Source organism: Talpa europaea, assembly GCF_964194135.1.
Source record: "Talpa europaea genome assembly, chromosome: X".
Taxonomy (NCBI): domain Eukaryota; kingdom Metazoa; phylum Chordata; class Mammalia; order Eulipotyphla; family Talpidae; genus Talpa; species Talpa europaea.
This window is the reverse complement of record NC_140081.1, coordinates 9,050,816-9,073,902: the sequence shown is the minus strand read 5'-3', so window position 1 is coordinate 9,073,902 and position 23,087 is coordinate 9,050,816. Positions and strand designations below refer to the sequence as shown.

The window sequence follows — 23,087 nt, the reverse complement described above, 5'->3', positions numbered from 1 at the left end:
GAGTCTAAGGCCCACCCTACACCTGCTGAATGGGAGACTCTGAGGGTAGGACCCAAGGGGTCTGTGGTTTCATCAGCCCTCCAGGTGAGATTAATACATGCCCAATTGTAGAACCACTGTCTTAAAGAATAGGGCTAAAATATTAATGCTGGGAGCATGATATGGTAGAACAGTGGGATGAGCTAGGGTAAGAGCCCTCCCCATGTCTGACAGCTGGTATTTGGGTGATCTTCATTTGCCACTACCTTAAAACAGAGCATTCCTATTTGGTAGGTTATTTTTTTTGTGTCTGGGAATGCTGTTGCCATTTATTTATATGGAATGATTTTTGAGCATTCCCAGATCCAAAAATAACCTATGATGAAATCATACCAAATAAGAACATGCTACTTTCAGAAGGCAGGGAAAACCAGTAATGAGTTCCCCTGGTAGGCTCTTGAAGACTTGACATATATTAAAAAAAAAAAAAAAAAAAAAAAACCCTCCATGAAGCAAAGGTTTTTCTCTTTTCCCTACCTTTATCAACACACAACTGACATATAACATTGTGTTATGCAAAGGTTTTACTGAATGAAGTGTTAAGGGACTCTGGAAGGGGCTAAATAGGAGTTCATTACTGTCTTTCAGAACTTAGAGTATTCATGTTGTTTAATAATCATTTTGCTAGCATTTACCATGTACCAGCCACTGTTTTGAAAAGGCTAACTCACTTAAAGTTCACTCAATAACCCGTTGAAATAGGCATTATTATCAGCTCCATTTTACAGATGAGGAAAATGAGGTACAAAGAAGGCAAGCAGCTTGCCCTCGGTTAAGCATTTCTGCTGCAGAGCTGCAATTCAAGCTCAGGCCATTGGACTCCAAAGTCTGGATGTCTGACCACCACTACGTTATCCTGTCTTTTGTCATCTTAACCTCTCTGCTGTGCTACACTCAGTTGCTTGGTGGTTGTCCACCTGTAGATTGAAAATAAAGGTGGAATCCGTTACTGTGAGAATCATTGAATCGGTTGAATAGGATCCTCCAGATGATTCCTAAGCGCCATGTCCCTAAACAGCTTTGGACTGAAGCAGGCACTCCAGTTCAGGTCAGCTTAGGTCTGGTCTTCAATAAAGGCCAAGGCGACTGACCTACTTGTACGTGGCTAATCAATTGTGTGGTGATGAGTGCCTGGTATGTGGCCAGCATTGCTGGCTGCTGAAAGAATATCATCTCTCCAGAGAATTTTCACTACAGTTGGAGGGACATGACTTGACACATGAGAACAATACAAACGAAAACTAAGTCCTCAAGGGCTCTAACATGTGGCCTGTGGCCAAATCTGTGGATTAGTCTGGTTAAATGTTAAGCCACCTGTAGCAGATGCTATTGGTGCCCTACCCTGTCCCCTTGGCTCACTCTAGAGGTCACCTGCAGACACAGTGTATGCTGATGGTGCCAACGTCTCCCTGACTAAGAATGACCTGTGCCTAGGGGAATATGCTTGCTCTGTGCATGGGACAAGTCAGAAATGCTAGGGAGTTAACACCCTCAAATAACGAGGGATGGGAATCGGTGTTTTACATAAATCAGCTTCTTCATCTCTTGGTGGGACGGTGCTGAGGTGTGTTCTGTTGCCCAGTTGCATTGTGCTCCAGCTGCCCATAATAATAGCCATCTCATTAATGTACCCATTATTGACATTACTCTCTTCCCTATCTTCCTCCCTACTCACTCTGCTTCCTGGGTTCATTCCCATTGGGAAACACACTCATGTTCCAAGGGTCTTCCAAACATCACTACCTCTATAAAACCTGCCCTGACCTCTTCAGAATTCAATTTTTCTCTTCATTGTTTCTTTTTCTCCTATCTTTTATACTTGCCACTTTGTATCATCATGTTCATTTATGTATTTCCTTTGCATCATGAGTCATTTCAGTGCATTAACAGAGCTGGGTGAGAAGAGAGAATGAAGGGTCAGCGAGGTAAGAGGGAAGCTAATGTGAGGAAGTGAGTACTGAGGGCCTGCTTTGGCCAGGTCCTTCTAGGTGTTTTATGTATACTATCTCATGTAATCCTCACAAAAACTCTTCACAGTAGGTATTTTTAGTCTCAGTTTGCAGATGAAGAAATTGAGCGTCAAAGAGATTAAGTCACTTGCTGGGAATCACATAGCTCAGAGCATTCCCCACTGAGTCTGTAGCTATACTGTGCACACTTGACCAGCCTGCCCAGCTAGTGGCTAAAGACTGAATGAACGAGTCACAAAAGCTCAGGCAGAAGATGGAGGGGCCTGGGATAAGCCATCGGAGAGCAGCCATCCCCCAGCTCTGGGGGATCTGGACTGCAAATGCAGTAGATTCACCCTGGAAGCCTGACAGATGATTCAATATCTCTTGACAGCAAGGAGAGGCAGGTCTGACACTCTCTTGTTAGACCAGCGGCCAATAGAGAGAATCCTTAGACCTTAACACTTGTGTAATTTGGTGATGTCTGACAGAGTTATTGGTTTACCAGAAGCTCAAATGAGCTTTGGCAGGTAATTGTACTTGTCCCTAGCCTCCCGGGCTGTGCCAATGTCTTTTTTCTTTTCTTTCCTTTTTGTCTTCGAAGGAGGTCTTCTTTTAGGTAACAACTATTCTATTTTCCAGAGATGACATAATAGTGGAAGATGGTTATAATTTCATTCTTGCAGAATTGTCTTCCCCATTTGGAAACAATTACACATGTGAGCCAGTTTGATGATCTCATGAGCTATAATCCCCTACTTACTCTCTCTGGGCTGGGTCTAGATCTGTGCTGCAGGCATTTCCAGTGATATAGTCCTCTATAGGACTCCCCTGCTCCAGGGCCTTACTGTCTTGTTTCCTCTTACTCTTGTGCTTTGCCCACCCAATGTTCCAAGAGAACATACAGTGGAAATGGAATTGATGTGAGTGCATTGTCACTTCAAGGAAATATGAGAAGTGCATTGATCTTGGCAGGTCTCCTCTTCATAAGGTCACAGTGCTGGAAAAACCAGCAATATTAACTAAGGATGCCATCACACTAATGTCTGGTGACCATGTTAGCCTTTAACATTATTCTCTAATTTGACCTATATCCTTCCCTTTGCTTTCTCTTTAGCAATGCACACGGCATAAAGCAAAAGTTACTCTTTTGTTATTATAGTGTTTAGTTTAGCATAAACTTTGTTAGTTTAAAGAGGAGAAAATGAAAAAAATAAAATATGCAATGATCTTGCTTTGGTAAATTAGAATTGTTTATAATTATCTGATTAGTTGAATGAAAAAGACTTGAACACAGAGCTGTGTTGTGCTTCAACTATCTAGACATTCTTACCTAGCTCCTAATACATAAAATATGATTTGTCATTAGACTATTGGCTTCACAGTAAAGTCTCACAAATACTGGGTTGTGGTGAACAGTCAGAAGGGAGATATGTTTGAATTAGTGAAGAATCTTCAGTTATAGCGTATTTTCAAAGTAGGATTTTTAAACTTTCAAGTGAATTGCATAATATCTCTAGAATGTAAAGTCTATTTGAGGCCCCTGGTTTTGTTTTTTTTTTTTTTTTTTTTCATTCCCTGCTGTAACCCCAGTGCCTGCCATACAGTGGGACTTCAAAAATTGGGGTAATTAGTAAACTTTGAGCAAATCCCTTCATGTTTTTGAGTTTGCTTTTTCACTTTTAGACCTAAGAGCTTGGGCTAGTTTAGTATCTTTTTTTTTTTCCCTACTATCACCTACTTTGCAATTCTTCCAGTGAACTCCAAGTCCTGAAAGATACTATCCTATCTTTCAAGTGACTTAAGTAAATTTTTCTGCATTTTTGTGTTGAGCAAAGACTTATATAACTATATCCAATTGTTTGACTCGGTAGTGAAAAATCAGTACTGATAGATAACTCCAAACAAATAAAACATGACACCAATTTCCTCACATAGCTGACTGTGGGGGGTAAACAATTTTTGAATAGTGAAAATATAATCTAAATGACTACCTTTGCAAATTTTCTAGATGTATAGTGTTGGTCTACGGCATCTTCAAGTCTCCTTCACCTCGAAATGTATTTCTATGAACTTTAATTTCTTGATGTGTAATGCAAAGAGATGGCACCCCATACTCCTTCGAGGAGATGCCTTCCTTCCTGTGATCCTAAGCTGTGGAAACTTGAATTAGATGAACCCAGTGTTGTAAGAGATGTTCACAGTAAGCAAGCATTGGAATAGATAAGAATGTTTTAGAGTAAGAATGGAAATCACATACATTCAAATCTTGGAAAGAAACCATCTTCATGATTTTTTAAGTGTTCGTGTACAAATTACCTGTACAGTATTTTTGACATTAAAGAAAAAAGGGCCCAGTTATTACATAAAGGTAAACTTTATCCAAGAATCATGTAGTCTGAATTAATAATAATTATAACTTATTGTTGGAACAGATACTTAATAAATGTAATATAATTTCATTCAAAGTCATCACCCCCATTTTATAGATACAGAAATACACGCAGAGATGGGCCTCCCCGGTGGCGCAGCGGTTGAGTGCTGGGTTGCGAAGCTGCCCACAGCCTCTGCAGCGCTGGTTCAATCCCCGGCTGCCGGGCGAGGGTCCCACATGGAGCGCAGACCTCTCCTGCTGCCCGCTGCTCCCCTCAGAAGTGTTCTGCCTGCTCTGCTCCCCGCTCTGGCTCTGGTGAATTCTCTCACCCTCCCGTGTTTCTGACTGTACCCAGTGCCTGTATAAATAAATAAATAAATCTTTAAAAAAAAAAAAAGAAATACACGCAGAGAAATGTTAGAAACTTACTGAAGACAGAACTAGTAGAACCCAAATCACTCTCCCTCAATATCCCAGTCTGTTAATCACATAAATCTTGGCTAAGAAGGCACATTCATTCATCCATTGGAAATAAATGGGTGCAGGCATTTTATTCACATGGAGCAGATCACAATACTATAATCTTACCAAATCAGAGTTTGCTCATTAAAAGTGAGGAATCCCAGACCAAACTTTCAAAGCTCAAGACAAGCGAAAGACAATATAAGGAGAGGGCATTAGAACAGGAGTCACCAACATACAAAGGTCTAGGGGCCTGCTAAGGAACTTCTACCCAGAAATGCTACAGAAAAGGTTACAGTCTAAATGGCTTCAACATAGAGGCAACTCAAAAATATGACTCTTCCAACTAAAAAGGATACAGAAGGAATAGGCATAATTCCAACCTTTCTTAGTGGCTCTTACTATTATGTAGCTGTTTACAGAAATGGTTTATCACATGGAAGTCCCACTCTTGAGTGTCCTGGAAAAACCATGATATGGATGTTTGTTGGGAGCAAAGATTGGGCGGTGAGTCATAAAAAAGGACGGATGCGTATTGGGTGTCAAAGAGGCAAGGATTACTCCTCTTCTGATTCATATTGCTTTCCTGACTTTTGATCTTATCATTTTTATGACAAAGAACAAGAGAAAATGTTCTTCCTCTCCTCCCCCCTCTCTCATTCTCATTCGCTCTCTCTCCTGTTTGCCTGCTGGATGGATGTTGCACTCCAGAGCAAACTTGCACTGTTCAAATTGAAGATGGCAGTGCCTCTGTCAACCTGGGTCTCTCTCCACCCCACCTTCTCTCTACTCTAGACTGCTGATTGAACTTTGTTCATGGAAAATAAACTTCTGAATTTTAAGCCCCTGAGAGAACTTAGGGTTTATTGTAGCAACTTGCCCCACCTTAACTAATACATCTGATTATGACTGTTCTCACCAGGGTTGTTGCTACATTTCATTGCCATTGGAACATGGGGTAGGGTATGCAGCCCTTCTTTCTTAAGAGCATGTAAGAACCCAGGTTCATACGATTAAAGAAAACTAGGGAGTATACTATAGTCATTACTGGCCATACCTCCTCAGAATTATATGCAGATTAAATGAGTTAATGTAAAACAGATACGTGTGATACAGTTTAAAAATTCAGTGTAAAAAATCAGTAAATACTAGCCATTATCACTGTAGGCAGTGTGGTATAGTAGATGTTTTTGTGGTAATGGAGGTGTTCTATATCTGTGCTGCTCAGTATGGATGACTGAGGAAAAGAATTTTTAATTTTATTAAAATTTAATTAAATCTATTAGCCACATGTGGCTAGTGAGTATTAACTATAGAACAGTGCAGCTATAGACCATTTAATCTAAATAATTTAGAATTTTACTATTTTCTACTGTGTAAGTCAGAGTTCAATCACCAAAGGAGAAGCACTAGGGATGCGTGCACAAATACACACACACACACACTCAGGAATTTGTTACAGGGATTTAACCTTATATAACCATGAGAGCTGGCTAAGCAGTTTCTACCAAGCTGTGGCCTACATATCTGATGCTAGAACTTAATGTCTATGTTGGTCAGGCAGTAGGGAAAAAAGGATGGGTCTAAGATAAGGGAGAGCAAGAACAGCTGGAACCCATGAACATGAGTTATAACCACAAACCAGACTGAAACCCATGTCATTTCTTGTTCCTTATGACCTTGGCGGCATGAATGTCCTGCAGTAGCCAACCTTGAAGCACAAGATTAAAAGCACACCTGGCCTAGGAGTCAGAGAAGCTGGAGGATCCAGGGAAAGGGGGAGCAATTATGGGCTGGCAGCTCCCTCATTTTAGGGGAGTGAGGCAACAGATAATTGCCAACATGTGTGAGCCACAAAATGGCTGCCACTCCAGCTCTGCCCATATCTCCCACAAGATGCTCTCAAGTCCTGCACTAACCAGAAATATATAGAGAATTCTGGGAAACAGTTTGTTTATTTTTAAAGATTTATTTATTTATGCGTACAAGAGCTGGGGTACAGGCCAGAGGTGCGGGGTAGGGGTGAGAGGATTCACCAGAGACAGAGTGGGGAACAGAACAGGCAGACTGACTGAAATACACTGCTGAGAGGAGCAGCGGGCGAATCAGGAGAGGTCTGCTGTGCCATATGGGCTGCTCCCTGGCCAGCCGGGGATCGAACTCATGCTGCAGAGGCTGCATATTGCTTCATAGTGCTGTGCTTATTAACCCCTTGCGCCACCAGGGAGGCCCAGGGAAATGTAGTTTAGCCTAGTCATGATGCTACATTACAAAGCCACCACCTATACTATAAAAGCTAATGAGCTCAATGTTCATATCTAAACAATATCTGTTCATATCTAAATAAAACATGATGCTCAGATCTCCCTAGCATCTAGTTGTGTTCTGCATCTTGCTCAAGGATATTCTGAAGATCCTTACAACCAGCTAACATTATCTTTCAGTGGTAAGATCATGAGTTTTTTAGTTTTTCTTTACATTTTTCTGTGGTTTAGAATTTTCTCCACATAAACCCGCAATATTATTATAATCAGAAAATGAATTAATGTTAATTTTTCAAAGCCTAAGACCCCTAGTGCCTTCCATTACAAGACAACTTATAACAAGATTAGCCGTGCCTTCCCCTCCCTCCTTGAACCTTTGCCGGGTCTTGACTTCTATAAGAACTTATGAAACATAAGTTATGTCCTTGAATGTCCTGAAAACCTTTGATTTCTGCCTTCTCACATCTTCCCAAAGTGACCCTGAAGATATTTTGAAAATCAGAAGCAAATAATATAAAGAGAAAAACTAAACGGAAGTCTTGCTCAATAGAAAGGAGAAATCTCTTTTAGATGCGATGCTTGGAAAATGAGAGCGTCACTGTATTAAATACTGACGCGAGCAGTATTTGCTATTCTCAGCACTGAAGTATGTGTGGTTATAAATACCTTCATCTCTATTTTCTAGGTGGGAAATTGAGGTGCAGAGGGGTTAAGAGATTTGTTTAAAGTCACACAGTTAACAAGTGGTAGGTTTGGACCTTGGCTTCCTGGGTTCTCTCTGCCACACTTGAGGAATTCAGGGCAGTGTCACAGGGACTCCTGGGATCTGGTGGGTTAACTGCTGGCTGGCTGACTTCCTTATCTCTTTGGGAGGAAAAGGAGATAACCCCAAGTATGTATGCATTCTCTAAGGGGGCAATCCATGGAAGTGAAAATTGGTTCTTTAAAAAAAAAAAAAAAAAAAAAAAAAAAAAAAAGATTTATTTATTTATTTATACAAGCACTGGGCACAGTCAGAAGCGCGGGAGGGTGAGAGAATTCACCAGAGGCTGAGGGGAGCAGCGGGCGCGGCAGGAGAGGTCTGTGCGCCATGTGGGACCCTTGCCCGGTGGCTGGGGATCGAACCGGTGCTGCAGAGGCTACGGGTAGCTTCGCAGCCCAGCACTCAACTGCTGCGCCACCGGGGAGGTCCAAAAATTGGTTCTTGAGGGGACAAAAAACGCTCTATGTTTTACACAAGGCTGGGAATAGAATGAGGCAAGTGAGGGGTCCAGGGCACAAAATGTTTGGAGATACCCACTCCGGGGGCTCTGTGTGTGTACATACAGCATAAATACACACACCCATAAATAATATACACACCCATTAGATGCCAAGGGGTGCTGTGAATAAGAGGATGGAGAGGGTCTGTCCAAAGGGGGATGTTGTAGTTTTAAGTAGGGTGGTCTGGATCCCCGCTTCGACAAGGTAACATCTGAGCAAAATTAGAAGGAAGTGCCAGGGCAAACCAAGGGAGACTCTGGTGAACAAGCGTCCCAGGTAGAGGGAGCAGCAAGTGCAAAGACCCGGCCCATGTCTTGGAGTGAGCCGTGAAAGCAGGCAGGCCAGTGAGTGTGGGGAGAGCAGGAGTAAGAGGGTTGGCTGTTCCTCGGGAATTTGCGGAGATTCCATGAAGCAGCAGAGGTGTAAGCCAGTGGAAGTGTTCTGCGACCGTCTGCCTCCCTCCCTCCCCGAGGCCTAAGTACTAAGCAACATTGACATATCGGACTGGAATAGCTCCAGAAGCTACCAGCCTTCCGAAGGACAGTGAACACAAATGGAGGCCAGCATTTTAAAGTGAAGAGCACATCAAGATACTCCATTTTCTGCGCTGGCGTTGAGCAGCAGCTTAGTTACTGTCTGTCTGTCTAACTTCAGGGATACTGAGAAAGGGCGTTGATGCCCCAATATCCCCACTCTCAGGAAGAATTTATTTTAAGGCTCTCATCCTTCCTAAAGAGCACATTGCTCCTGTTGGAGCGGGACCGATCGCCAGAGAGAGGTCAGAGTGGCTTTTTGCTTTTTTTGACCACAGTGCCAGATGAGAAGCAAACTACTGTAGTGGGGCTGGAAAGCCCCCCCTCATTCTGCCCTTTTATTAGTTATTTTGGCCAAGTGACTTGACTTCCCTGTGCCTCAGTATCTTCCTTTGTAAAATGGGAATAACTTGCCTTGTATGGCTGTTATGAGGAATAAATGAATTTATATTTATGTGTCTGGTCACAGTAATGCTACATTAATACTTAATCTAAAATAGAATCCCTTTTGCGGGGCCTCCCTGGTGGCACAAGGGTTTAAGCACCACACTATGAAGCAATCTAAAGCCTCTGAAGCACGAGTTCAATCCCCGGCCTCCCGGCGGGCCAGTGAGCAAACCACATGGTGCAGCAGACCTCTCCTGTCTCACCCGCTGCTCCCCTCAGCAGTGTGTTTCAGTCAGTCTGCCTGTTCTGTTCCCCACTCTGCCTCTGGTGAATCTTCTCACCCCCCACCCCCGCATCTCTGGCCTGTACCCAGCTCTTGTATGCATAAATAAATAAATCTTAAAAAAAAAAAAAAGAATCCCTTTTGGGACTCTTCTCAGAAAAAAACCAAATGCTTATGAATATATTAGTAGATACAAATTTGTATTCTATTTCGGGGAATTTAGATACTCTGAAGAACACATCCTACACCCTTCTGGGAGGGGTGGGTCATAAAACTCTGAGAGAACTGGGACTAGTTCTTGAAGGAGAAAGGATTAAGGACTTGGGTGGTGGTACCATCTGAGGGTAGGAAAAGAGCAAGAACCAGTGGTTGGGGGGCCAAGAATACATTTTCTTCTCATTTAGGCTGAGGCTTACCTAGAATTGCCAGTTGTTTGCCCTTTGGGAAGTTCCATCAGCTAGGAGGTGAAGTTTTCTTTAATGATACCATTATTAATCGCTTAATAGAAACGTTATGTCAGAGTACTTATTAAGCAGTGTGACGTGAGATGGCCACAGCTCAAGTAAACACATTTCAGCTGTGCCAGAGTAGAAATGTTTTCATTCATTTTGTTGGTTACGTAGTAAAATCTGAAAATACAGTTCTTGGAAGAGTATTTGTTGTCCCAAGGCCCGAAGAGCCAATATAACAACAAAACAATATTGTTTGGGATTCCCATATAAGAGTGCCGAGGCGTGGCACCCTTGTTTTGAATCATCTCTCTATGGACAGTAATTCAATCCAGAGGAGGACTGCCACCAGATTACAAATTTCAGTTGGGTCTAAAATATTTGTAGAAGGGGGGCCAGTCATTGCTTTTAGACCCACTCCTAGAAGATTAAGCCTTTATCTTTCCCATCCAACTTGGGGGTGAATGTGTTAGAAGTAAATACTCATTAGTATTCCCACAGTCACGATTTTCAGACAACCAGCCTTCTCACATTTTAGTTATTACATGCCCCACCACGTCAAATAGCAGGGAGAAAAATGAAAACTTCAGAAATGCCCAGACATGACCTCGTATGACTTGGTACAGGTAGTTTATTTGGGAGGTGATCCCAGGAATCAGGAGTGAGGGAGCAAGGAAGGGCATTAGGAAGAGAGGAAAAGTCAATAAAGGGTATGTTATTAAGGTCACTGCTGTAGGCAGTGAGGATTCATGATTGCAGAATTTTATGTTGCTTATGATATGTATTTGAATTGCCATTTTAGCAGATATTTGTAAGATCTGTTAAGTAACTGTCTGCTGTGATTGGCAGTGATAACTATTACTCTAGCTTTCAGATTTTATATTAAAGCTGTCCAAGAACTATTCTCAAGTCTTTCCTTCATGGATTTCATTGATGTGTTCCCTATCTTACTTCTGCTCTGCTTTGTATCACAGAAACACAGAGTTAGTATCAGCAATAGAGCTGAGTTATAAACCAAAGTCTCACTCTCTAGCCACTACCTCCCCCCTACCTCCCCCCTCCATAGCCAGTAGGCCATCCTGTGCATTTTTCTCACTGTAACATGCTTCTGTTAGGAAGATTTAAAGAGAGATGATTGACCCCTTGCAATGTTTGTGTTAAATTCCTGCTCTTGAACAATCTGTCACAGATTCCTGATTAAACCCTGACTGATAGAGAGTGCTTAATGATGTCATCAGCCAATCCAAAAATATTTTTGAATACCTACCAGGTATACAAAGCAGTGGACTAGATTCCTAGAGGATAATAAAACATCAAATAGTTTAGGATCTAGTTGGGAAAATAAGACATACAGTGGAAAAGTTAAATCACACTGCACAACAATATATGTCCAAACATTGAGTGGTTAGTCAATGAATACTTTCAGATACGAAAAGAATAGAGCGATCTTCATCAGTTGCTTACAACCACGGCATGCTTTTGAGGGCCAGAGAGCTGATGTAAAGGTGTTATTTTCTAAAACTTCCAGTACTGAATAGGTGAAGATTTGGAATTTTATTTAAGACCTCCTGATTTTTATGTTAGTAATGCAAACTTTTGGAAACTTCAGTGTAATTTCTACTATGTGGGGACGATAGAACTTGTTTGGGAGCTGAATTGGGATTGTTCGCCAATGGTGTGCATTTAGTGGATGACTTACTGCATTGGACAAAATGGTGGATGCAAATGGCATTATGATCCCCTAAAATGAGAAGGTCCTGGGGTTCTAGTCTTTCACTCATGGATGAGGTAATCAAAGTCTGGGCTTAGAAGGGAGCAGAGAGCATTGGGGAAAAGGGTCAGATGAGAGAGATATTAGGAGATACTAAGAATACCCTACATTTACATACTAGTTTATGGTCTACAGAGTTTGTCATTGGAAGTACTATAGAATAAAAACTCACAGGGTAGGTTTTGATGTCAGACAGCCTGGGTTCAAATTGCAGCTCCATAATGAATTGCCAGTGAGGCCCTAAACAAGTCACTAAACTCTGCCCAGCTTTCTCAAGGACTAAAAAGGATAGGTGCTAATTAATTCACATATCTCATGGAGTTGTTGGCTGACTAGATAATAATATGTGCTGGAAGCCCTTAGTGAGGTTTAAGCCTGGCTCACAAGAAGCATCAACGTTTACTATTACTCTTATTGCACATACATCATCTCTCTTTAAATCTTCCCAACAGATGCACGTTACAGTGAGAAAAATGCACAGGATGGCCTACTGGCTATGGAGGGGGAAGGTGAGGAATGGGAGGAGTCATGAGCAGTGGCCAGAGAGTGAGACTTTGGTTTATAACTCAGCTCTATTGCTGATACTAACTCTGGGTTTCTGGGCCCTTCACTTAACTCCTGTGGCATTTTTCCTCATAAAGAGTAGTTGCTTGCAACTCATACTCTCCGTAATTAAGAACTGAATTTCTGAGTATAGTAGATCGAATAATGGCTCCCCCCAAATATCCATGACCTAATTCTGGAATCTGTAAATGTTACCTTACTTGGCAAAAATACAGGAGTGATTAAAGTTAAGAACTATGAGATAGGGAGATTATTATGAAGTACCTAGATGGACCCAGTCTAATCATCTGAGTTATTTAAAAAAAGTAGAAGAGGAAGACAGAACAGTGAGTCATAGGGGTGCCGCATCAGAAGGATTCCCCAACCCAATCCCATCCCACTGTTGCTGGCTTTGGAGATGGAAGAAAGGGGTGTGAGTCAGGAAATGTGGGTGGCTTCTATAGAAGAATTTGGGAACAGCCCTCAATCTACAGCCAGCAACAAAATTAGGACCTCCATCCTACAACCTCAAGGAACTGAATTCTGCCAATAACCCAAATAAGCAGGATACACATTCTCCCTTAGGAGCCTCCAGAAAGGAATGCAGCCTGTCAACACCTTGAATTTAGTCTGATGAGACCTGTACTGCACTTCGACAGACAGAACTCTAACATAACAAAGTTGTGTTGTCTTAAACCACTAAGTTGACGATAATTTGTTACAGCAGCAACAGGAAACTAACACACTGAAGTTTCCAGCTTAAATTATTGTCCCGTGTTACCAGCAATACTACTGGATTCGAGAACTGATCAGGTGTGGAAATAATGTGGGGTGGTGAAGGATGAGTCCTTGGATATATGGAATTGAAGAAGCAATGACAGGGGCATTCACACAGCTGTGGTCAAATCACACTTAGCCATGTGGAGTTTGGGAGGGGGTGGCATAACTCTGAAAGAAAGTGCCAGGGAGGTGACGTGGAGAAAGTCTCCATTGGGGGGGCCAGTTTCTTGAGTTTCTAGTTCCTTTGTTTGGCTTCCATTCTGGGAATATGCATGCCAAACTTCTGCTCACCCTAATTGGAATATATGGACTTTGTTTTAAAAAAATATCACTAGGGAGTCATACTGAGTAAATTTTATAGACAGAACACAATAATTTTATTTATTGACTTAAATCAAGACTTCAACAAATGAATAATGCTTTAAAATGTGTTCTTTGTAGGTTTCCAAAGGAAAATCTGAAAAATTTAAATGTTTTTCCTTTCTTTGTTTATGAATCTTTTTAACAATGGAAATGTTTTGTCTCCTAAGAGTGGCATGGAGCTCAAATAGATGACTCACTGGAAATGACGACCACCTCTTTGATTATAGCAAATGGGAAGCGAGTTAGGAGAGTACCCAAGAGCAACAGAGGTTGACACTCAGGAAAATGTAAGGTCTATGGGGACGATTCTATGGTGGACCAAGAGGAAAGAGTGGAGCATCATAATGAGAGACAGAAAATGTGAAAATGTGAATAAATTGTTAGTCACTGAGCAATTGGATCCTTAGAAGAAAAAAAAATGGCAGAAGAAAAAAAGTGGACAATAACAATTAAAATTTTTTTTTAATTGATTCACTCCCTTCATCTCTATAGATAACTTCTAGGAGCCCTGTAGGCTCCATGATGGAAGAGGCCAGATCTGCCTATGGGCTGGTCTAGTCTATACCTTGATCAACATTTTGATCAAGTTTTACCTCTTGATTATGAGTCCATGCCTATCAAGCCTCTTTACCCAGAGATGACCGACCAGTTTTGTGGGTTTCCCAGGAAACTTCCTTCTCTGCTGTGGCTCTCCTATCACCTCTGACACCTGAGAAAGGGGTGAAACTCAAATCATCCCCCATCTCTGTGCCTATACCGCTCTGCTCAAAGGATTTAGCAGTAGAGAAGATTGGAACTATTGGTCAGCCACCAGGAAAAGTTGTAAAGAAAGCAATAGTAGCCTCTGTTGTCCTCAACATCACTCTCCATCCTTCTTCCCTGGTACTAGACTCTTTCTCAGTGCCTTCATGCAGTTCCTTGCCCTTGCCACACTTCACCCCCCTCCACCTCACCTGCCAACACTGATAACTGTCATTCTTGAAGCAACCCATGTTGAATGTTGATTCTTCCCAGAGCTTTTCCACATGGCCTAGCAATGGTAGTTCTTTGTTACATGAGCAGAGGAATTCAGCCAATTAGAATTAATTCATACCAAGGTGTGAATGACTGGTTGCCTTTTAGCAGTCCCAGGAGTATTCTAAAAATTAAACTCCTGTCGACTCAACAGACGCTTTGGTGAAATATTAAAATAGCAAGAGGGATCTATTGAAGGACAAAGAATGAGGAAGAAGGCAATGCAATTAAATTAGCGCATCAATACACTAACCACTCTGCATACATTCACCCCCTTGGCTACAGGGTAACTAAGAACTGAAGCACTCTCATTCAGTCCTGCTTTTAAACAGAATTGTGTTTTAATTATCCCTGAAAATAATCACTACCCTACCACCATTTCAGGAAAATAGACTCCTGGAAGATCCCAGGTACGTTTCTCTGTGCAATTGTAGTTTCCAGACATACTTATTCTTCCCTTCTAATTGTGCCTCCGGAAACCACTGTGGAAATAACCACTTCTTTGTAACTAAAAAATAAATAAAAATTTATAAGATAACATCGTTTGGGTAAATAATATTCTCATGTACTGCAAAATAGTAGTTGGTTCAACTTTTCTGTAGGGCATTTTGGCAATCAAAATTCATGCAATTTCTAAAAGAAAAAGTCATGAATGTATGCAAAAATTTAGTCAAAAGAATTTAGCACAGTGCTGTTTGTAACTGTGAAAAACTGTGCACACCAAAATATTCATCAAAAGGAAATTCTGTTATAGAAATGAATGGTACATCCAATCAATGAAATGCTATGCAGTCATCATAAATGGTGTTATGGAAAATTGTTTACTGCTACAGAGCAATGCTCAGAATATACTGTCATGAGAAAATCAGGTTAGAGATAGATTATGTGATATAATTCTTTTTATCATGCATGTAAATACATATACACCTATCTGTATAAATATACAGATATACAAATACAAATAGAGAAAAGAATATATGCCAAAATGTTAATGTTGTTTATCTCTGGATGGTGAAACTATAGGTGGTTTTTATTTTCTTCTTTTTGTTTATCTGTAATATCTAAAGTTTCTCCAGTAAGCGTGTTTTTTTGTGTGTGCGTGTGTGTGTTTTTTTTGTTTGTTTTTTTGTGGGACCCTCGCCGGCAGCTGGGGAACGAACCGGCTCTACAGAGGCTGCGGGCAGCCTCGCAGCCCAGAGCTCAACCACTGCACCACCAGGGGAGGCCCAAGTGTGTTTTATTTTTCATGGAGAAAATAATAGAATTGTTTTTAAGGAATCTGAGCAGCTTCCAAAAAATAAATAACACAGTAGTTCTTGTAGTTTATACCCCCAAAGGCATCTGATCTAGTTTAACTCATAAGAAAGAAGTAGCTTACTAGGTATAAAATCTGCTCACAGGTATAAAAGAAATCACAGTTATTGGAAGTTTAATTTATGCAGATGTATACCTTTACTTTTATGAATTGTAATGAATATTGGCCAACAACTAAAGTTTTTAGTCATCATTTTTAAAATGTACTAAAAAAATATGTAACAAAATATATAGAACACCGTCAGCAGTTGAAAACTGGAAGAATTACTTCACCAGAGACGTCTTTGTAGAGAATTGTGAAGTACTAATGAGGCTGCTGGAAATCACAGACTAATATACTGCCCTCTTTTGGTAGTTATTTGCAATGGATCTTACATTCTCTCCCAAGAAAGATGTTAATCTACAAATTCTTGCATAAACTAATTTAAAAACACCTTTTTTCTTCGACAGAGGATGCTGATAATTCCAGTGTGTTACCACCATCTGGTAAGATTGCTATTTCATGACTTTGGGGAATATCTAGAAAACATTCTAAAAGTTCTGTAATAAATGCATGTCATGCTAAATGTGACAGGTAGTCAAATACAACAAAACTGTTTTCTTTCATGAAGCTTAATTAAATTGTTATTCAACCTACACCTGAAAAATCAGTAGCAAACAGACAAGAGGACAGGCATAGTGATCCTCCCACATTGCTGGACAAAGTAAACTTTCAGTGCATATTAACTATCACTGTTGTGAGTTATTAAGTAATGGGGCACAGAGTCAAACCCAGGACGGCACGTCTCCAAAGCCCAAGCTCTTTTTACTGTTCCACTTTGCTCCCCACCCCAGTTAAGCTTCTATGGTAAAATGAACCACTGTATTTTTCTCCTGGTGTAGTAGCTTTCACCAGACTTGATCGTGGTGATGTCTTCTGCAAAATCCTGTTTGCGTGGAATGGGAACTAGTTCACTTATAGCCTGGGTTCTGGGCGTGCTGGGTAGCGGGGGTAGCTGCGCTAACTGGGAGGCAAGGGACAGACAGGCAGCTGTGCCCATTGGCCTCTTGTTTGGATGATTATGATTTACCAACATTTAGAAGAATTCAGGCTCATTAACTAAAAATCAGCGTTGACCAATCGGTTTGTTCTGCCCCGTGAGCACAGGATTCCATAGCCCTGCACTGAATCTTGGTGCTCAGGAACTATCTTCTCAAGAAATTGCCTTGGTAGGACACAGAAACATCAATTCCAAAGAACACCTGCACCCCTATGTTTATAGCAGCACTGTTTACAATAGCTAAGCTTTGGAAACAACCCAAATGCCCAAAAATAGATGACTGGATCAAGAAGATGTGGTCCATATATACCATGGAATATTACTCAGCATTCAAAAAAGATAAACACATGCAATTTGCAGCAACATGGATGGCGCTGGAAGGGATCATGCTCAGCGAAATAAGCCAAAAAGAAAAAGAAAAATACCGGATGGTCTCACTCATAGCAGGAATCTAGAAAACTTAAATAAGAGACCAGGAAAATGAATAACTATAAGAAAATGAAAATCAAAATCAACAAAAAACTATGAACCAGAGACACTTTTAGGGGGGCGGGGGCGGGGGCGGGAGGGGAGGGATTGGGGTCAGAATGGGGGGGCTGCAATTGTATGGGGAATATAACAATAAAATTTATTATTAAAAAAAAAATTAAAATCATAAAAAAAAAAAGAAATTGCCTTGGTAATTAAAAACAAAAAAAGTAGTAAATGACAAAGTGTGGAAGCAATAATGTAGGACAGACTGGGTGTGTGTGTTTCAGCCAACGCATGAGCAGTTTAAAACACACAGGCGAGCCAAGCGCCTTGACACACCCAAATGTCCTTACAGGCTGAATACCAGGCCCCCTACTGCACAACTTGTTTTAGTTGTAAAATGTTTGTGTTTACTTTTCCTCTGTTTATGTGGAGGTTAAGCCATTGGATCTTTTTAATGTTTAAACATGCAAAATGTGTGTAGTTGACCTCAGCGTAAGTGGAGTTTTTCCATGGGAAATTTATAGTTTAATTGATTGTCTAACAGCAACCAAATTTTAAATTCACTTACAGGAAATTGTGTTAGGTAGTACAGAATTGAATGGTAGCACTGTTTTTTGTTTTTGTTTTTTCTAAATCTTAAATTCACCATGGGAGGAGACACCAGCTATCATTATAGCAGAATGAAACTCATGTGCCAATATGTCTCATAATTGTAGTTTGACAAATTATTTAAAGTATAAAATGCTCTGCAGAACTCTCTGGCTGAAAAATTTTGAAAGTGGTATGTTTCACATGTTGGCGTGGTTCAGCCTATTTCCATAATACTCCATAGACAGGAACAGGCTTTGTGATCATGAGCCTCAGGCTCTTCATCTGTCAAAAGATAGGTGCACTCATTTTGTCTCTTGGGTTCTCTCTCTATAATTCTCCAATTAAGTTATACTCACTGGGTGAATCTGAGAGCTGCAGATTTTACTAGATATTAGTCTGATTTTCTACTTCTTTCATAATTGTATCTCAAAAGTTCTAACTCCTTCCTTAAAATTTAATAAAAAAATTGATTCAAAGAATTAACTTGAAAATTTTGTTTTTTTTTTTTCCCCTCCTGCAGCTGAATCATCATCTTTTGTTGGTTTTGTTCCCTACTCCAATGGTACTCCAGGCAAGATTTTGAAAAAATTTAAACCTAGATTTATTTCAATTTGTTAAGTTTTTGATTTAATTATACTGTACCTTTGTATTGTTTTTTTCCCTCGGGACAAAAGAGGTTGAAACTACAAGCCTCAATGGTAAGGATTTTTCTGAAGCAAGTGAAAACTGTTAGCCCTTAATATGAACATAAGGATAATGAATTGAGTTGAAGGTTTCTGTATTCAAATAACCAAAAAACCCACCACCAACAAAAAGCCACCACACACACAAACAACTGCCCTCCCTAGAGAGTGATTTAAGCTTTCTGATTGAATGACAACATCCTAATTATCACAGAAGAAGACAACCCTCCACCACTGTAACTGGTTCTTGTAAAAGAAAAGAATTACCAGTCACATTTTGGGCATCCTGTTACCCTTGCTTTCTAACACAATGCTAAAACAAAAAATTTAAATGACAGATTGTTTAAATGTGAAAAGCACATCCAGTGATTTTAATATGATCTGGCATGGATTCGCAGGCACACAGTGTTCAAGCGCCACCTTTTTACAGATGATTTTTATCAATTTCTAAATAGTATGAAGTGAAAAAGAAACTGCTTCTTCATCATGCTAGGGAAAAGGGCAAAGAACTGGGCTATATTCAGGGAAGCAGGCAGAACACACTCTGTTCCCTCCCCTCTGGGTAGACAGCCTTCCAGCTTGCTGCAGTCAGAACCCAACACTTCACAATCCCTTTGCTAAAATAAAATCTCACCGTGCGGTTGGCGGTTAAGTTGCTAAACAATTGTAGAGGCAGTTCACACTGATCAAAACTAGTTTAAATTCATTTTTGGTCCAATGCGAAGGGCCAAACATTATCATTCTTATGTGCAATTACTTTTTATAGTGAAAGAACATTTTCAAAATAGTTTTGGCAGTAGATTTTGGACACCATTTTATGGGTTTTTTTTTTAAAGTGTGATAATATAATACAGGCCCTTTTTTATACCTAAAATCTCCTCCAGAATAATAAATTCAAAAATGATTTTCACTTAAAGAAATACCAATTGGATAGATTTTAAAGTGAACCTTTAAAATGAGATTTTCCTAGAAGTTACTTGAATATAATATTCAAGAACTCCAAATTTAAACTAGCATGCCTTAAAGATTGCTTTGTAAGAGTGTACCATTAGGTAAAACTGTATAACACATTTACAGGACTATAAAAGTTAGTATTAACTGTGGAAATATCAAAGTGCTTAGGTACTATCATTACAATACTGAAAAAAGGGGACAAAATATTTTACAACATAGATGACTTTATTTAAATCTAATAATTATAGGAGCGTTGCTATTTTTTAAACACATAACTTGTGGTTATGTTATGTATTTAAATCTTTCCTGTCCTGTGTCCAGGAAACATTTTGAATGAATAAATACTTGTTCAGAGTTGGAGAATAGTGGTGAGGGGGTGGGCAGGAAAAACATTGACTAGTGTCAGTTGGATTTTGCAAAATTCTCTTAACTTCTCTAGGATTTTGGGAAAAGTGAAATGTTTAAGGAACCTAGGAAGAAAGACATATTGTTAACCATGCCAATAGTTAGGCGGCTAATATTTGTTATTTTATTTCAGATGCTACTTCTAGTGTATTATCTACTTTAAACAAAACAGGTAATATTAAGTTATTTCTACATATAATTGTTTGTCTTCGTGGCTTCTTGAGTTTCTCATTTGTGTTGTCTACTGGGTTAGGCAAGGTTATCTCCTTGTCTGCTTCCCGTGCCTTTAGCTTGATTTATTGCCTATTTTACTTTGACGTTGAAACATTATTGTGGTGTCACTACACTCTTGAAATTCCAAACTGTTATGCTCATGCTTCTTTTAAAATAATATTTTTTATTATAATAGTAATACATGTTAGCTCAAAAAAATGAATATAAAAAAATTCACAAAGAAGAAAATAGAAATCATCTTTAAAGTTACTTCTCTAAGACTGCTATTGTTAATCATTTGGTATATTTCCAATCAGTATCATATATATCATATATATATATAAAACAATATGTATATATAATAAAATAGTCAGATTTTCATATCTTGCCCTTTTACTTCATATTAAATTGTCAATATTTTCAGTGTCATTTACTATTATTGACATAATAATATTCCATTGTGTACCATATATTGAACATTAAAGCAGTTTCTACTTTTCTAATAGGAATTGTTGCAGTGAATATTCTTATGCCAATATCTTTGCATTCCTCCCTGATTTCTATAGGATGCACTCAAAGGCCTGGACTTAGTGGGGCGGCATTATGAATATGTTAAGGTCCTTGATACCTACTTCCCAACAGTTCTAGAAATGTTGTACCCAGCAACATTCCTGCCAGGGTAGAATGTCTGTCATTGTACTTTTGTTGAAAGCTGAGGCTACATCATATATTATGAAATCTTTTAATGCTATTTTGCATTCTTGATTATTAGTGATGTTGAACATTTTCCCCTAAAAGCTCTTTTGTTATTAGAATCAGAAGTTCATTTCACAGTTTGCTCTGGAACGGAAAGTGTCAGGGCAATCAATACATAAAGGATTCTTAACGATAATGCAAAATGCTATCAGCCTCTGTAATTACCACCAGTCATTATCCATGGGTTAGTCGCATGTTGAAACAGAAACTCATAAATAAAATATACAGTGGAACTGTCAGTATATGTCATCATTCTTAATTTTTCCTCCAAGATCTAAGTTTTGTGTTTTCTCCAGAATTTGTCCATTTACCCCAAGAGACAAAGCTTCTTTACAAATCTATACCCCGAACACAGCCTCTCTTCTAATTGGCCATCTTTATAGCAATGATTTCTGAACCTTATTCTCCATTATCTGAGAAATGAACCATGGACTCTGTCCCCAAAGTGTGTTGGGAATATATTTCTAAGGTTGCATCTTCAGAGTGTGTTAATAGTTGCCTGTGAGTCATTGACTTTGAACAGCTCTCTCCTGGTTCTTCTGTGAGCTTATTGTATGACTATACTTTGATAGTCTCAACCTCTCTAAGAATAATTTTATCTCTCAGTACAATGGGGATAATATTGTATTAATTCCTAAAAAAACAGTAACAGGACACTTTCTTGATTGTAGAGGAATAATACTTTAGATCCTGAGATTACTGTATCCATTAATTTTTATTCTGAATCATCTGCTCTTTACAACCTATTATTACCAGAAGGTCCTGATAGTGACTTAATTCTATATACCTGAAGTGTAAGTCCACATTCACTTGTCCCACGAGCAGTGGGATCTGTGATGCTTTTGGTCTGAGTGAACATGGGAATCCAACTCCCAGACCCACCCAACGCCAGTGTTATATGATAAGCTTATGTGATTCCTATTTAATCTGCTGCTGAGATGACCAATAGTGTCTTAAAGGTATCAACAGTATGATTTTTCTTGCACTTCACTAAAATGATACTCATGGCAAATTGTTTATTAAAAACAAGCAACAATTCTGCTCTAATATTTAAATTGCTTCTTTGCAGAAAAAACTAAAATCACTATAGTAAAAACCTTCAATGCATCAGGTATGACTTATTATCAATATCAAGATTTTCTTTTTATAACTAAAGTTAAACAAATGGCTGGTGTTTATGTTTTCTCTCTTTGTTCTACTTTTTAAAAATAAAATCTGTTCTTAATGAATAGATGTTTATGCACTGGGTACCTAAAGTTGTACTAAGTGTTTAAGGCTCTGTAATACTGATCAGACAAAATGCCCACCCTCAAGAATCCTCTAGTCTATAGGGAGAGACAAGATACACAAGCGGATAACTAACATGAACATGGACGCAGATAAAGGCAATGGTTGCACAAAAGATTCTGACATGCTTAAGAGGCATGGGAGAGAAAAAGTCTGGTGTTGATGAGTTTATCAATAGGCTACAGTTAGTGAAGGAAAGATTCTTAGAGGAGTGAACTTCAAACTCTTTTTCAATCTAAAATGGGATGTGCTTTTGAGTTCCCAGTGCAAGATTAGGGACACATGACAGCTTAACAAAGGCTTCTAGTTGATTTATAATAGGGGTTGGTAAACTGGCCTGTGGGCCAAATACGACCTACCATCTGCTTTTGTAACTACAGTTTTATTGGAACACTGCCATACCCATTTGTTTACATATCTGTCTATGGCTACTTATCCAGTGCAACAATTAGTAGCATTGAGTATTGCAACAGAGACCACATGTCCCACAAAGCCTAAAATATTTACTAGTTGGCCCTGTCCAAAGTTTTCTCACTTGTGATTAAAAGGATTATTTGTAGCCATGTACGTGAGGTAATTACAGATACTAGCCTTAGCACTAGGAACAAAAATGCTCAATATAAAGGAACAGCAAAGGACACATATCACTGGAAACAAAGGTGTTGCTAAAAGTTAGAGAAAGATGAGAGATGATAAAATAAAAAGATAAGTGAGTAATAAATTAATGGCTGTAAATAGCATGTAAAGCATTACCCTCTGTATATTCTATAATATTTGTATAGTATACATTTCTAGTTAGTTTTATCTGTAAGGAACTATATCTAAAAATGAAATCTTTCCTTTTTGGTATGGGTAATGTTGCTGTGATGAGTGCAGAAATCTACATGTCAGGTAAC

At 39.4% G+C, this 23,087-nt stretch overlaps 1 protein-coding gene across 4 annotated transcripts in view; it reads left to right on the top strand.

Annotated features, from left to right (window-relative positions):
* ADGRG2 (adhesion G protein-coupled receptor G2) overlaps window positions 1-23,087 on the top strand; it is a gene marked incomplete at both ends in the record, with an annotated part of 106,848 nt that overhangs the window by 53,924 nt on the left and 29,837 nt on the right. The window contains 5 exons of one of the 4 annotated variants that reach the window (XM_084258556.1): window positions 16,239-16,274; window positions 18,414-18,464; window positions 18,568-18,591; window positions 20,069-20,107; window positions 21,974-22,015. In XM_084258556.1, coding sequence (XP_084114682.1) covers window positions 16,239-16,274; window positions 18,414-18,464; window positions 18,568-18,591; window positions 20,069-20,107; window positions 21,974-22,015 — 192 coding nt within the window. Of the gene's footprint in view, window positions 1-16,238; window positions 16,275-18,377; window positions 18,465-18,567; window positions 18,592-20,068; window positions 20,108-21,973; window positions 22,016-23,087 lie in introns of all 4 variants that reach the window. The other 3 variants (XM_084258554.1, XM_084258553.1, XM_084258555.1) reach the window with 3 other exon arrangements.